Below are 14,234 nucleotides of genomic sequence, written 5' to 3' on the forward strand. Positions count from 1 at the left end.
TACTTAAACCTAACTAACCTACGGACATCACACACATCCATGCCCGAGGCAGGATTCGAACCTGCGACCGTAGTGGTCGCGCGGTTCCAGACTGAAGCGCCTAGAACCGCTCGGCCACAAGGGCCGGCCGGTGCGTGAGGAGCGACGTCGATGTCGGAAGGCGAGGACGCTTGGTCGGGGGGCCCCGCAGAAGCAGTCGGTTGCGGACAAACGCCGCGGGCTGGAAGATCCTAGTGCGGAGCACCGGTGTTGTCCGAACGGCGATCATCGTGTGGTTATTTAAGGGCTGAAAAGTGATTTCTTGGTTCTGCCCTTGGATTCCAACGAAGAATTACGGCAAGTTTGGTGTATGAGGTGAACATAAGAATTCTAAAAGTCGTTAATGTTGGTGACGCGTATGTCAGACTTGTGAGTGGTGTAAGCTTTGCTTCGGTACTGCAGTGTCCAGCTAGAGCACTGCTTGGGAGGAGAGCGTTGATACGAGCATTGTCATCTATTTAGCTGCTCTAAAGTAAATGACTGTTTGGGGTCAAAGGTGGAACCAAGTGAAGGACTGAATCACTTCTTGTCTTATTAAGAAACCTAAGTTGGCCCCAGCGTGCTAAACTCTGTTACCTACAGTTAAAACGAGTAACTGACACTCTGGTAGTGTCCATGAGTGAACTTTACAGGCGCTGTTAAGTGTTTGTTGTAAGGTAAAGATTGACTCTGGAGCTTTTCAGTCGGACGCTTATGAATCATATCAATTGCAGTTCACTTCTGATGGTATTTTATGGTTCTACTTTTCATGTCGAAATCGCAGATAGTATTTCCATTATTTAGCTTGGGACGTCATTCTGTGGTTTCGTGTGACACCCCCCCTCCCCCCCACCCCCCCGACCAAGAGTTTAAAATGGTTCAAATGGCTCTGAGCACTATGGGACTCAACATCTTAGGTCATAAGTCCCCTAGAACTTAGAACTACTTAAACCTAACTAACCTAAAGACATCACACACACCCATGCCCGAGGCAGGATTCGAACCTGCTACCGTAGCAGTCCCGCGGTTCCGGACTGCAACGCCAGAACCGCACGGCCACCGCGGCCGGCACCAAGAGTTTAAAGTCCCATATATTTTCTTACTGTCTTGCTGAGGTTGCCTTGCAACAGTTGTTGGTTTCTTTTGTCTACTCCACCGTACTGCTGCTTGGTGCGGTGCGGTATAGTCTAAGTGTTCACTAGTACCACATGTACTCCCTCGCCCGTTTTAAGTTTTGCGAGCCGCCCCCACATCGACGTATAATCCCAGTATTCAATTCGTGTAAGTTGGTTGCTCCCTGTTAACGGTTTATAGATCGCAGAAAATCTTTTCCGCGCCGCATGTGATCCTGAAGGAGAGCACGGTGCACAACAGCGCATGACCACGACGAAATCAAGAGATATGTACTGTATATTCTTTTAACGGATGTAATTACTGAGATTAAGAGTTGATTTTTGTGCTTTTTATTTATTTCGAAAGGAAAAGACTCCATACCTAGTTAATTATACCATCTATGCTTAATTATTTGTCATAATTCGTTGGGAGTAGAATGCAGCACATGTAGGAGGTTTATGGCGTAAAGTGTTTAAAAGGAAGGAAAGCATTTTGTGATACGGTGCGCATCGTAGAAGCTACAGGGTTTGAGCGTACGTTGATAGTGATCAGATTTTATTGCATGTAAGTCGTTTTAATTAAAAATTTTGTGATCAATATTTTATTGCCTTTAGAGATCACGGATGATATCTACGAAAATTTGGATATTGATGTGGTGTAAGAATCTTTTATTTAACCTTGCATTATTAAATTTGTATTTTTTCCTTTGCTTAAAAAGGTATTTTGAGTTTTAAGCGTTGTAAATTGATGCTGAGAGCTGTTCTTTGATCTGTTAAAATAACACTTAAGGAACTTTCATTAACAAACTATATTCAGGATCTTGTTGTTCATGATAACGAATCTTCACTTACTATTTTAAAATCAAGTTAATAAAGTTTTAAAATCAACTTCCACGCATTCAAAGCATTGGCCTTTGGGCGTTGTCTGATGTTTTCCCGGTATTTATCCCAGCTAACGCCTGCGGGGGCCATGTCACTGACAACAGGTTTCATACCCTGGAGGTGTACCTTCAGGTCATATAAAAGTAATACTTCATGGGCCACGGCTTCCAAGGTGCACTCCTCGGTAAAACCATGAATGAACCGGCAGGTGGGCGTCTGATTTTTTTCTTTTTTACTGATCATGCACGGTTCGATAGGACGCCCACCTGCGGGCCGCAGTGGCCGTGCGGTTCTAGGCGCTACAGGCTGGAACAGCGCGACCGCTACGGTCGCAGGTTCGAATCCTGCTCGGGAATGGATGTGTGTGATGTCCTTAAGGTAGTTAGGTTTAAGTAGTTCTAAGTCTAGGGGATTGGTGACCTTAGATGTAAAGTCCAATAGTACTCAGAGCCGTTTGAACCATTTTTTGACGCCCAACTGCCGGTTCATCCGTGGTTTTACTGAGGAGTGACGATCTTTCCTGTGCGCTTGCAAAAAATGGTTCAAATGGCTCTGAGCACTACGGGACTTAACATCTGAGGTCATCAGTCCCCTAGAACTTAGAACTACTTAAACCTAACTAACCTAAGGACATCACACACATCCATGCCCGAGGCAGGATTCGAACCTGCGATCGTAGCGGTCGCGCGGTTCCAGACTGAAGCGCCTAGAACCACTCAGCCACACCGGCCGGCTGCGTGCTTGTACGTTAGAAGTCGTGGCCCATGAAGTATTAGTTTTGTATGACCCAGAGATATATCTCCAGGGTATGAAACGGGTTGTCGTAGAGGGAAAAACACAATAAACGTTTTTGGGTGATGACTGCCAACCGCAGTTAAGTAATGTATAAAATGCATATTTTAACCATCAGCTGTTTTTATTTCAAACTCAAATTCTACCGGTTTCGGTCTTGAACCTTCTTCACGGATGAAGGGCTAAAATGGTTAGGCCGCCATATTGCATTAGGCTTTACTTAAAAGGTATAATGCATGCCATGAATGCAAATATATGAGACAGGACTTTAAAAGCAAACATTCGAGTTGTACGGTATACATTTAGAATTCGGATGTTTGCTTTTAACGTCCTGTCTCATATATCTACATTAATACCATGCACTATACATTTTAAGTAATGACTTATGCAGTATGGTGGCTTAAATCATTTTAACACTTCATCCTTGAAGATGGTCCAAGACCGAAACCGGTAGAATTGGGTTTAAAATAAAAACAGCTGATGGTGCAAAAATGCATTTTATACATATAAACACAATAAACCGCTGTTGCGGACTTGGACTTTCACTCAGTTTATTCTCGACTATTTTAACATCTTTTTATTTTAAATTCTTTGATTGTCCTTCACATTATGCTTAGGACATTACCCTCGGAAGAAGACAAGATATTACTTCCCGGAGAGTTCTTAATCCGCTTGCTTCTAGACGTTTAAATCTGACAGAGGTCAGGCACGGTTCGTGAGACAGCCTCACCTCTCTGGGCTTCCACGAGGGACGAGAGCGCCAGGACGGCGAAAACGGCGACGGCCACACCTGCAGAGATCTTCATGGCGTTGCGGTCGGTAGCGGCTACGGAACACTAACAACACCTTAACGAACCGCACTCTGCCTTTTATATCTGGCGTCGTCAGCGCCTCTGGAGGGGGCTTACCCATGTCTGCAGCTGCTTACTGAGCTCACAGGGATTCCCCCCCAGCCGTGGAGGCCTGCCGTTCTCAGAACTGCTGAAGTGGTGTGATGACTGGCGAAACGTCATTGTAGAGGGCTGTGCAGCAGATCACTGGGCGGCAAGCGAGTCGGCCCCTCGCTGTTTGACCAGGATACAGCCCTCCACACGTCACGCTACTTCAAAGTTACTCCAAACGCTACTGGGAATTCCGACCGTAAGTTGCTGTCTGAAAACATCTTCGCTGCAAGAAGGACTGCTGTATTCGGAGGTGCTTAACCTGCTGCTACTCCGCGTGTATATGGTTAGTACGCGGCGCATTTGCAAAATACCGTCTGGAAAGTGATTTCGGTTTATGTTTTCTGGAAATACAGCAGTGGGAGAAAATGATTTTTTTTTAAATTACGCATATTCCAGCATGAATGTGGTACAATAAATAGATGCCTAAAAATTAGTATCAATGGTGTGCCACCTATTCTCTGTGGATCTGAAAAATGGACATTCACAAAGACTGGTAAAAACAAGATACAAGCAACCGAAATGAGATTCTTAAGGGCAAAAACACAAAAAACAAAAAAAGCATGTTCCCCTTCATATAAAATTTCAGATGAAAAAACAAGGGAAGGATTAAGAATAAGCTCTTTGGAAGAAAACATTGTAAGCTATAGAAATTAGTACATAAAATATGTTGACAGAATGCCTAAGGAGAGGATCCCAAGAAGAGTGTTCTACTGCACGCCTAAGAGAACAGGATGTCTGGGACCACCAAGAAACCGATATTCGGACATCCTTTGAAGACGGAATAGCAACATTGCCTAATCCACGGAGTGGAGAAGAAGATAGAATTGCTTAGGATCTGCTTGTCAATATCTGTTTGCACATACTGGCACTTCTAGCAGTACTGCCATTACTTTCCCTCCTCATAGTCAACATATTTAGTGACGTTAATCGTAAGTCATCGTGGTGTGCAGAAGGTTATCCGGCCACCAATTATGTCCCACTACCATAAACTCAACCCGTATATTAGTGCCGACCCCGTGGAAGAAACGAGAACCGCCAAAAGAAGAAGAAGAAGAAGAAGACGAACAACAACAACAACAGTAAGTTGTCGTGGCTGATCATAAAGGCATTTCCCACTGTCACTCTACGTGCTCGCACTGCGATAACAGTGCACTGTAGTTTGAACTGAATTGTGGATGCACCGAGTCACGTGGACGATTTTGTTCCCACGGGACTAGGATTCAGTTTGTCGAATAATACGTCCTCGGCGTAGCATTCAACAACTATACTTTATAGCCAGTTCCAATAGACATCCCTAGTGAGGTACTTTGTAGACCATCTTTGTTCACATGGAAAAGAAATACACTGCCTGACATAAAAAGTGAAGCGCCAGAAGGCGGGGAGAAAACGAAACGAATTACAGTCGAGAAAGCGTGTCACGTTATTATAGTGATTACGAAATAGAGTCAAATTCACAAAGAACTTGGCAATATGAGCCCACTTAACTGTCTGATATTGCACCCTCTCTGGTCTGGATGCACGCTCTGATTCTGTTGGAATGGGAGTCATAAAGCAGTTGTACCTTCCACTGACGTAGGTTGCTCCAAAAGTGTTGTAACGGGTCCTTGATATACGGGATACTGGGCGCTGGGATGGACTTGGTCACTCACCTTACATCGCAGACACATCTCTCTAAGGTCTCGACCAGCAGGCGCTGTACGAAGGTAGGGATAGTAGGTTTCTTGGAAGGTGGTGCACTTGCACAAATCATTCAAGACAAAGCGTAAAGACACTAATGTGACCAATGCCTTAGCATTTGGAGGAAGCATGAGGCAGTCGTTGAACGAATACACAGGCACGGTGCTGTGATCGTGACTGTTCGCCAAGGCCCGTCCGGTAGAGTACCAGAGAAGTTCGGGGATCCTAAATGTTAATCTCTGGAATAAGGGCGACATTGTGTTTGCGAAAATCTTTTATGGTGAATTGTAATAAAAAACGAAATGAATAAATGTACTTTCAGACATCTAACAAAGATACGTAAGAAGCATTAAAAAAAAACTTCCTTCGTTAACTTGGATCTTAATTTTTCCGTCTTGTTTTGTTGAACTTCCTTTCCTTCTACGACATATAAAATGATTGCCACTGCTATTTCTTGAAGTTTGTCGGGTAGACATAACCTTTGGTGAGTAACTCAAGTCGACGCTTGTTGCTTGAAGCGTGCCGGTCTCTGAAGTTCGTCTCTGTCTGAGCTTTATTTCTTATGTCCGTATACATGTATTGTATCCGTGTTTCCCCATACAATACGACTAACGACTATTGACAGGAAATTTTGATGTATTTCGTTGTACATAATGAAGTCAACAATCAGCCTAGCCGCAGTGCGTAAAATTCTTTATTTTACACTTGCCAGCAGGAAATACGTACGATCTTCGGCGACAGTAAATAAGTGAAAATCTGGATGAAGTCTCAAATGTTCAAATGTGTATGAAATCTTATGGGACTTAATTGCTGAGGTCATCAGTCCCTAAGCTTGCACACTACTTAACCTAAATTATCCTAAGGACAAACACACACACCGATGCCCGAGGGAGGACTCGAACCTGCGCCGAGACCAGCCGCACAGTCCATGACTGCAGCGTCTCAGACTGCTCGGCTAATCCCGCGCGGCTGGATGAAGTCTCCCTATGATCGTTATATAAGAATCTGCCGCTCTGTTTATAAAAGCCACCTATTTCCTTGTGCATTTCTAATTCGACGTCCGATCCTTACATACGACAATATCGTTAAGGTATCAAACGTGCTATAGTCTGTTCAGAAAGATGTCATTTTGCGTCGCCACTCTGTTCTTGGGACCGTCCCATTTTCTACGCCATAGCAGACTGCTCTGACATTGAATGTAACTTCATCTTCTGGTGGAATATGGGACTATGGTTGTCCATTGTTGAATGAAAACTTACTGTTCTGACATTAGTGTTTAGGAGGTAGTTTTGTGTATTTTATCCAACTGGACATAAATTTTCGAACGGAACACCGAGGGGGAACGAACTTTTCGGCCCCAAGGAGGAGATTTGATTCTTAGATTTAAGGAGAGGTACAGGTGAAATTTCAACCCGGTAGTAAAAAAATCGCATGGGGCTGGAATTTTTTTTCATAACATATCTTGGCGTGCTGAATGCAGTGGATAAATCTAATTTGCTAAAAAAATGTTTTTAATTACCAGCGTGCATTAGTTTTGTTCGTGTTTAGTGTTGTTAGAAGGCCTGGCGGGATAAATAAGATGTGTGTTCAGCTTCAGATGTTGAGTGATCAGTATGAAGGACACGCATATGCTGCGTACCGATGTGAGGCAACGTTATCAGCAGATTTGGCCGGGTGGTCGAACCGGGCTGTAACCAGATTTGTGATGCATTCAGATGTGACAGTGGCCCCATGTTGACCAGTATGAAAACTTGAGGAGCTTCCGATCGACCACGTCTGACCAGCAAAATGGAGTATCTTCGTGTTGTGCTCCAAACACTTCGTAACCACTTAGCATCTGTGTCTGACACCCGAGAAAACGTATTGGACACCCTGTAACGTTCTGTGTTGTCTCACACCATTGATCTGAGACTAGCAGTATCTGTAGAAGGGAAATACCGCCCAATGTATAGGCTGCCGTGACGGGGAATCAAGGACTGCTGCTAAATGCCTAAATGCCGTTGCAGTGTGTTCAGTCATCAACCTGGGTTCTGCACTATCCCGGATGACATTGTCGGCGAGTATGGCCAAGACCTAGAGAGAAGTCTCATTCTTCCACTGTATTGGAAAACACAGCGGTGTTACTCCTGGATTTATGGTACGGGGAGACATAGCCTATGACTTCAGGTCAAGCTTGGCAGTCACTAAGGGAACTCTGCCCGCACAACCATACTTCAAGGATAATCTACCTCGTCATATGTTAACCCTCATCCAACAGTATAGTGATGCCATTTCTCAATATAACAATGCTCGTCCACACATGGCAGTGTCTTTATGAACTTTTCGCTTGATGTTGACGTACTCCCGTGGCCAGTAATATACCCAGATGTGTCTGTGATGTAAGGTGAATGACCAAGTCCATCCCAGCGCCCAGTATCCCGTATGTCAAGGACCCGTTACTACACCTTTGAGGCAACCTACGTCAGGGGAAGATACAACGGCTTTATGACTCCCATTCCAACAGAATCAGAGCGTGCATCCAGACCAGAGGGGGTGTAATACCAATCTGTTAAGTGAACTCATACTGCCAAGTTATTAGTAAATTTAACTCTATTTCGTGATCACTGCAATAACGTGACATGCTTTCTCAACTGGAATTCATTTCGTTTCCTCCCCGCCTTCTGGCGCTTCACTTTTTATGTCAGGCAGTGTACTTCTTCGCCATGTGGACGAAGATGGTCTACAAAGTATCTCACTAGGGTTGTCTGTTGGGACTGTTGTTGAATGCATCACTGAGGACATATTAGTTGACAAACTGAATCCTAGTCCCGTGGGAGCGAAATCGTTCACGTGACTCGGTGCACCCACGATCCAGTTCAAACTACAGAACCCTGTTATCGCAGTGCGAGCACAGATAGTGACAGCGGGAAATGCCTTTATGGTCGACCACGACGACTTACTGTTCTTCTTCTTTTGACGGTTCTCGTTTCTTCCACGGGGTCCGCATTGTTATAGGGGCTGACTTTATGTTAGTGGTAAAGAGTTGGTGGTCGGATGACCTCCCACACACCACGATGAATTACTGTTAACGTCACTAAATATGTTGACAATGAGGAGGGAAAGTAATGACAGTACTGCTAGAAGTGCCGGAATGTGCAAACAGACATTGACAAGCAGATCCTAAGCAAGTCTATCTTCTTCGCCTCGACGTGGATTAGCCAGTGTTGCCTATTCCGTCTTCAAAGGATGTCCGACCATTGGTTTCTTAGTGTCCCCTGACATCTTGTTCTCTTAGGCCTACAGTATAGCACTCTTCTTGGGATCCTCTGCTTAGGATTTCTGTCAACATATTTTATGTAATAATTTCTATAGCTTACAATGTTTTCTCCCAAAGAGCTTATTCCTAATCCTTAACTTGTTTTTTCTCATTTGAAATTTTATATGAAGTGCTACATGTTTTTTTGCCCTTAAAAATCTGATTAAGGCTGATTGTACCTTGTTTTTACCAGTCTTTGTCAATGCCCATGTTTCAGATCCACAGAGAAAAGGAGGCACACCATTAATATTAGTTTTTAGGCATTTATTTATTGTACCTCATTCATGCTGCAACATGCTTATTTTTAAAAAAAATGCTTTTCATATTTATAACTGATTTTCACTGAACAGGCAGAGAAACTGGTACACCTGCCTAATATCGTGTAGGGCCCCCGAGAGCACGCAGAGATGTCGCAACAGGACGTGGAATGGACTCGACTAATGTTCAGACATGGAGGAAACCTGCAGGGCTGTCCATAAATCCATAAGAGTACACGGGGGTTGAAATCTCTTCTGAACACCACGTTGCAAGACATCCCAGATATGCTCAATAATGTTCATATCTGGGGGTTTGGTGGCCAGCAGAAGTGTTTAAACTCAGAAGAGTGTTCCTTGAGCCACTCTGTAGTAATTCTGGACGTGTGGGGTGTCGCATTGTCCTGCTGGAATAGCCCAAGTCCGTCAGAGTGCACCATGGACATGAATGGAGGCAAGTGATCAGACAGGATGCTTACGTACGTGTCAACTGTCTGAGTCGTATCTATACGTATTAGGGGTCCAATATCACTCCTACTTCAAACGCCACGCACCATTACAGAATCTCCACCAGCTTGAACAGCCCCCCCCTCCCCCCTGACATGCAGGGTTGTCTCCGTACCCGTACACGTCCATGTCCTCGATACAATTTGAAACGAGGCCCTTCCGACCAGGCAACATGTTACCAGTCAGCGAGAGTCCAATGTCGGTGTTGACAAGCTCAGGCGAGGCGTAAAACTGTGTCGTGCAGTTATCAAGAGTATACAAGTGGCCCTTCGACTTCAAAAGCCCATGTTTATTTGAATGATTCGCATGCTGACACTTGTTGATGGCCCGGCACTGAAATCTGCAGCAATTTGCGGAAGGGTTGCACTTCTGTCACGTTGAACGATTCTCTTCAGTCGTCGTTGTTCCCTTCTTGCTGGATCTTTTTTCCGGCCACAGCGATGTCGGAGATTTGATGTTTTACCGAGTTCTTGATATTCACGGTACACTCGTGAAATGGTCGTATGGGAAAATCCCCACTTCATCACTACCTTGTAGAAGCTGTGTCCCATCGCTCTTGTGCCGACTGTAACACCACGTTCAAACTCACTTAAGTCTTGATAGTCTTCCACTGTAGCACCGGTAATCGATCTAACAACTGAGCCAAACACTTGTTGTCTTATACAGGGTGGTCGGAAATTCCCGTTACAGACTTCCAGAACTTGTAGAGGGGAGTGAGTACGTCGTATTTTGAATAGGAACCCATGTCCGGAAACGTCATCCAACGAGACTACAGAGCGTCAAAGTTATAGGCGCGGTCGTCTGTAAATGTACGTATACACCTTCTAGGATGATGGAGAAAGATAAATGTATTAATTTGAAGTAAGGATCCCTGTACCGGAAACGAACTAGTCGAAAGTGATAAACGGAAACCTTTCTGATACCTCTGACAGTTGAATACATGTACCGGTTCTTGTGTTGCGAAGAGTGTAGGGCTGGTATCTTTCAATGGTGATGTGTGGACAAAAACGACAAAGAAAGTCCAATAAGCGTGAGCTCTAAATTACATACCTGAGGAGCTATGACCATTGGTTCATCTTAGCTAATGTGAGACATATCACCTCTAGGCGCTTCAGTCTGGAACCGCGTGACCGCTACGGTCGCAGGTTCGAATCCTGCCTCGGGCATGGATGTGTGTGATGTTCTTAGGCTAGTTATGTTTAAGTAGTTCTAAGTTCTAGGGGACTGATGACCTCAGGTGTTAAGTCCCATAGTGCTCAGAGCCATTTGAACCATTTTTGAACATCTCCTCTACCGAGCAAGTGTTCTTAGCTGTTAAGGTACGCACTTTAGAGCCCACGTTTATTGGACATTTTTTCTCGTTTTTGTCCACACTACCATCACTGAAAGTTACCAACCCTACAGTACAACAACCGGTACATGCATTCAGCTGTCAGAGGTATGAGAACTGTTTTCGTTTATAGCTTTCGACTCGTTCGTTTCCGGTACAAGGATCCTTGCTTCAAATTAATACATTTATCGTTCTCCATCATCCTAGAAAGTCTGTAACATCACGAAATCACCCCGTGTATACGTACATTTACAGACGCCCGCGCCTATAACTTTGACGCTCTGTAGTCTCCTTGGATGACGTTTCCGGACATAAGTTCCTATTGAAAATACGATGCACTCTCTCCCCTCTACAAGCCCTAGAAGTCTGTAACGGGAATTTCCGACTACCCTCTAAAGACGTAGCCGACAGCAGCGCAGTATTCTGCCTCTTTACATATCTCTGTATTTGAATACGCATGCCTATAAGAATTTCTTTGGGGCTTCGGTGTATGTTCCTAAGTAATTTTAAAATTTTAAATTTATTATTGTTCCAGCGTATCGAGAAGCGCTGGCACGAAGACGAAAAAGCAAGAGCAGAGAAGGCGGTGAGGCGACGTCAGCCAATAGCCCACAGACACGGACCGCGCAACGACAAGAGCGGCTTCTACAAGATAGGAATGTAAGTGCTGCTCCTGGAATCCTCGGGCGCACCATAGTGGCACAATACTAGGAGAGCACTACGATAGCAGTGACGTGTGATCCATATCAATTGCTTACATGGTCCTTGTATTCAGTAAAGTACTTAGATTGTTTGCATGTCGCCCATGCCTGCGACACCAGTGTAAATTCAAAGTTAAGTATTGTCAATCTTCTTATTTGTAATAAAAGATATTACGAGATTTGCTTGACCTGCTGTAGAGCTATCCCAGAAGCAGCATCCTTTAGGCGATCCACAAGCGGCGAGTGGGCAAGACCCCTCATTTGGCGACGAGGACTTACAAGCAAACCCCGCGTCTGATGGCCACTGATTTTTTTTTTTTTATGCTGACACCATAATTTTCTCTCACCTTCACTTTGCAGGGGCGCTCCTTTGCTTTAAGAGTTTCTTATCGTTTTTTCTAATCAGTGTTTTCAGGTGGGCGTTGCAGAAAATTCCTTTGCTTGTTTACCTTGTCTGTTTGTTGCATTTGTTTCTTCCAAAATGACCACCCCGACTATGCCTGACCCACTGCTCAGGCGTCACAGCTGCAAGCGTTAGATGCCACACAGCTAATGCAGATGTTTCAGTTCCAGACGCTACAGATCTCCACATTACTCAACACGGTGCACCAGCTACTGGCCAACGCTGCGCACCAGACGGAACAAGCACCACCTACAGCAACACCTGCTGCTATACCGCCTTTTCGACATTTTAGTGAACAAGACGAGGAATGGCTCGAGTGGTAGTCACAGATTGAGGCACACCTCCCCGCTCACAATGTACCAGGTACTGTGAAACCTCCATATCTATTATCCACCATTGGAAGTGCAGTGTTCCGCCTCATAACCTATCGCTAATGCCACTCCGAGTGAACCTGATTGCGACCAAGTGATAGCATCAATAATAACTATCGTGACCAACAAGTAAAACTGGTAGCTGCTAGGTATCAATATCTTCAACTGCAAAAAAAGGTCAGAAAGAACTTATCATGAGTGGTTAACCGATTTGCAGGGTTCGACAAGAAAATGAAAAATCGTACGTGCTTGCGGAGCTTTATACTCAGATGTTATGTTGCGTGAAGCGATCGTATACAAAGTACCTGATGTCAAACTCAGAGAACAGATTTTGAAACAGTCTGATCCATCATCAGGTAGTGCAAATACTAGATCAGTACGGTTACGGCGCCTTGTGGGTTAATACATTTGAGCAGCCAGCTATTTGTTGCTTTGAGTCCTTTAGTTGAGATCGGCCCATTCGTCGGCGGCGGCAGCAACTCGCCACGACGAGTAAACAACCTTCCACGCTGTGTAAGCAGTTCGCTAAACAGGCGGCTACACATGCAAACATAATTAATATACAGAGTGTCCCAGCTATCTTGTCCACCCAAAATATCTCTGGAACAATAACAGCTATTGGAAAACGACTTTCACCGGTATCAATGTAGGGCTGGAGCCCATGAATGTACAGTCTTAGACAATAAAACTGACCGCCGGCCGGCCGCCACAGAGACTAAGTCCGCGTCATTCACTTAAGGTGGCCAATAAAACTGACCGCCCCTGGCAACACTAAGTCCGGCTATATGCACAATCTGGCAACACTGTAAGATGCGGAAGTGTTAGTAAGACGTGTTGTCTACTTCCGAGACGCTGTCGGACTATGGGAGCCCATGGTCTAGTGGTAAGCGTCGTGCATCCTAAACTTATAGTCGCCTGCTCGCGTCCAACTGTATTTTTTTTTTTTTTCCACAGTCGGTCTAAAGTTATGAGTCTGACTGAACATCCAAGATAATTCGCTTAACATTCTACCCACCAGCAATACCCAGTATTCCAGAAACAATTCCGCAGGACAGTTCATGGCTGCGCCGCGATCATAACAGCTTACGCTCGAGCGTTTCCTCGCGCTGCAGCGGCTACCGACCACCGGCCAGACGCCACCCGCCGCCTGAAGTTCGGCGCCGCCCAGGTGAACGCGGCGCCACGCTGTCAGTGTATGTATCAACTGTCATTTTCGAATTTGAAGTTCTAGTTATCATCTTGCAGTTAAGCATTGGATTTTGCATACTAGAAAATCATGAACTACAGTTAAGCATTGTAAAATTGAGTCGCAAGTGGAAATAGGTGTAACATCTGCAACACAACGTTTACTTTTGGTATAACAGAGGCGTGAATGCAGAGGAGGCAGCTAGAAAGATTTGAATTGTGTGTGGAGCGAGTGCTTTTGGGAAAAATATGCCAGAAAAAGATATTCTTGTTTCAACAAAGATCGTTCTGGCATGAATGATTTTCCACATTATGGAAGTCTCGACTACTGATATATGTAATAGATTACCATTTTACCATCATGCGACATTTGCATTCAACAGGCAAAGTTCAGAAGCCTGGTGTAGGAGTACTGCATACTCTAATTCGAAACAACAAAAATCAACGGAGTGACTATTATTGAACGTCATCAGGTCGCTCATTGAGCATTCGTATGCAGTACTGTTACTGGTGACGTGTTATGATGCCTTTATCGTTAACTTCCTAAGAAGAAATGAAAAGCTGAGCCCCTCAAAAAGACATAACCTCGAGCAAAGAGTAGTGTGAACATAATATTTTACATCTGTTAGCTCCAAAAGTGTGTTTTGGGCTACGAATTCTGCCCAAGGGCTGTGTGCAACACAGCTGGAATTTGTTGCCAACAACTGAGACACCGCCGGCCGAAGTGGCCGTGCGGTTAAAGGCGCTGCAGTCTGGAACCGCA

The 14,234-nt window shown here is 44.7% G+C and overlaps 1 protein-coding gene across 1 annotated transcript in view; it reads right to left on the reverse strand.

Annotated features, from left to right (window-relative positions):
- The window catches only part of LOC124711967 (serine protease inhibitor I/II-like), a 63,811-nt gene extending 60,154 nt beyond the window's left edge, over positions 1-3,657 (reverse strand). The window contains exon 1 of the mRNA XM_047242250.1: positions 3,535-3,657. Coding sequence (XP_047098206.1) covers positions 3,535-3,610 — 76 coding nt within the window. The 5' untranslated portion in view covers positions 3,611-3,657. The remainder of the gene's footprint in view (positions 1-3,534) is intronic.
- Positions 3,658-14,234: the final 10,577 nt, after the last annotated feature.

The sequence above is a fragment of the Schistocerca piceifrons genome, chromosome 8 (assembly GCF_021461385.2).
Source record: "Schistocerca piceifrons isolate TAMUIC-IGC-003096 chromosome 8, iqSchPice1.1, whole genome shotgun sequence".
NCBI lineage: Eukaryota > Metazoa > Arthropoda > Insecta > Orthoptera > Acrididae > Schistocerca > Schistocerca piceifrons.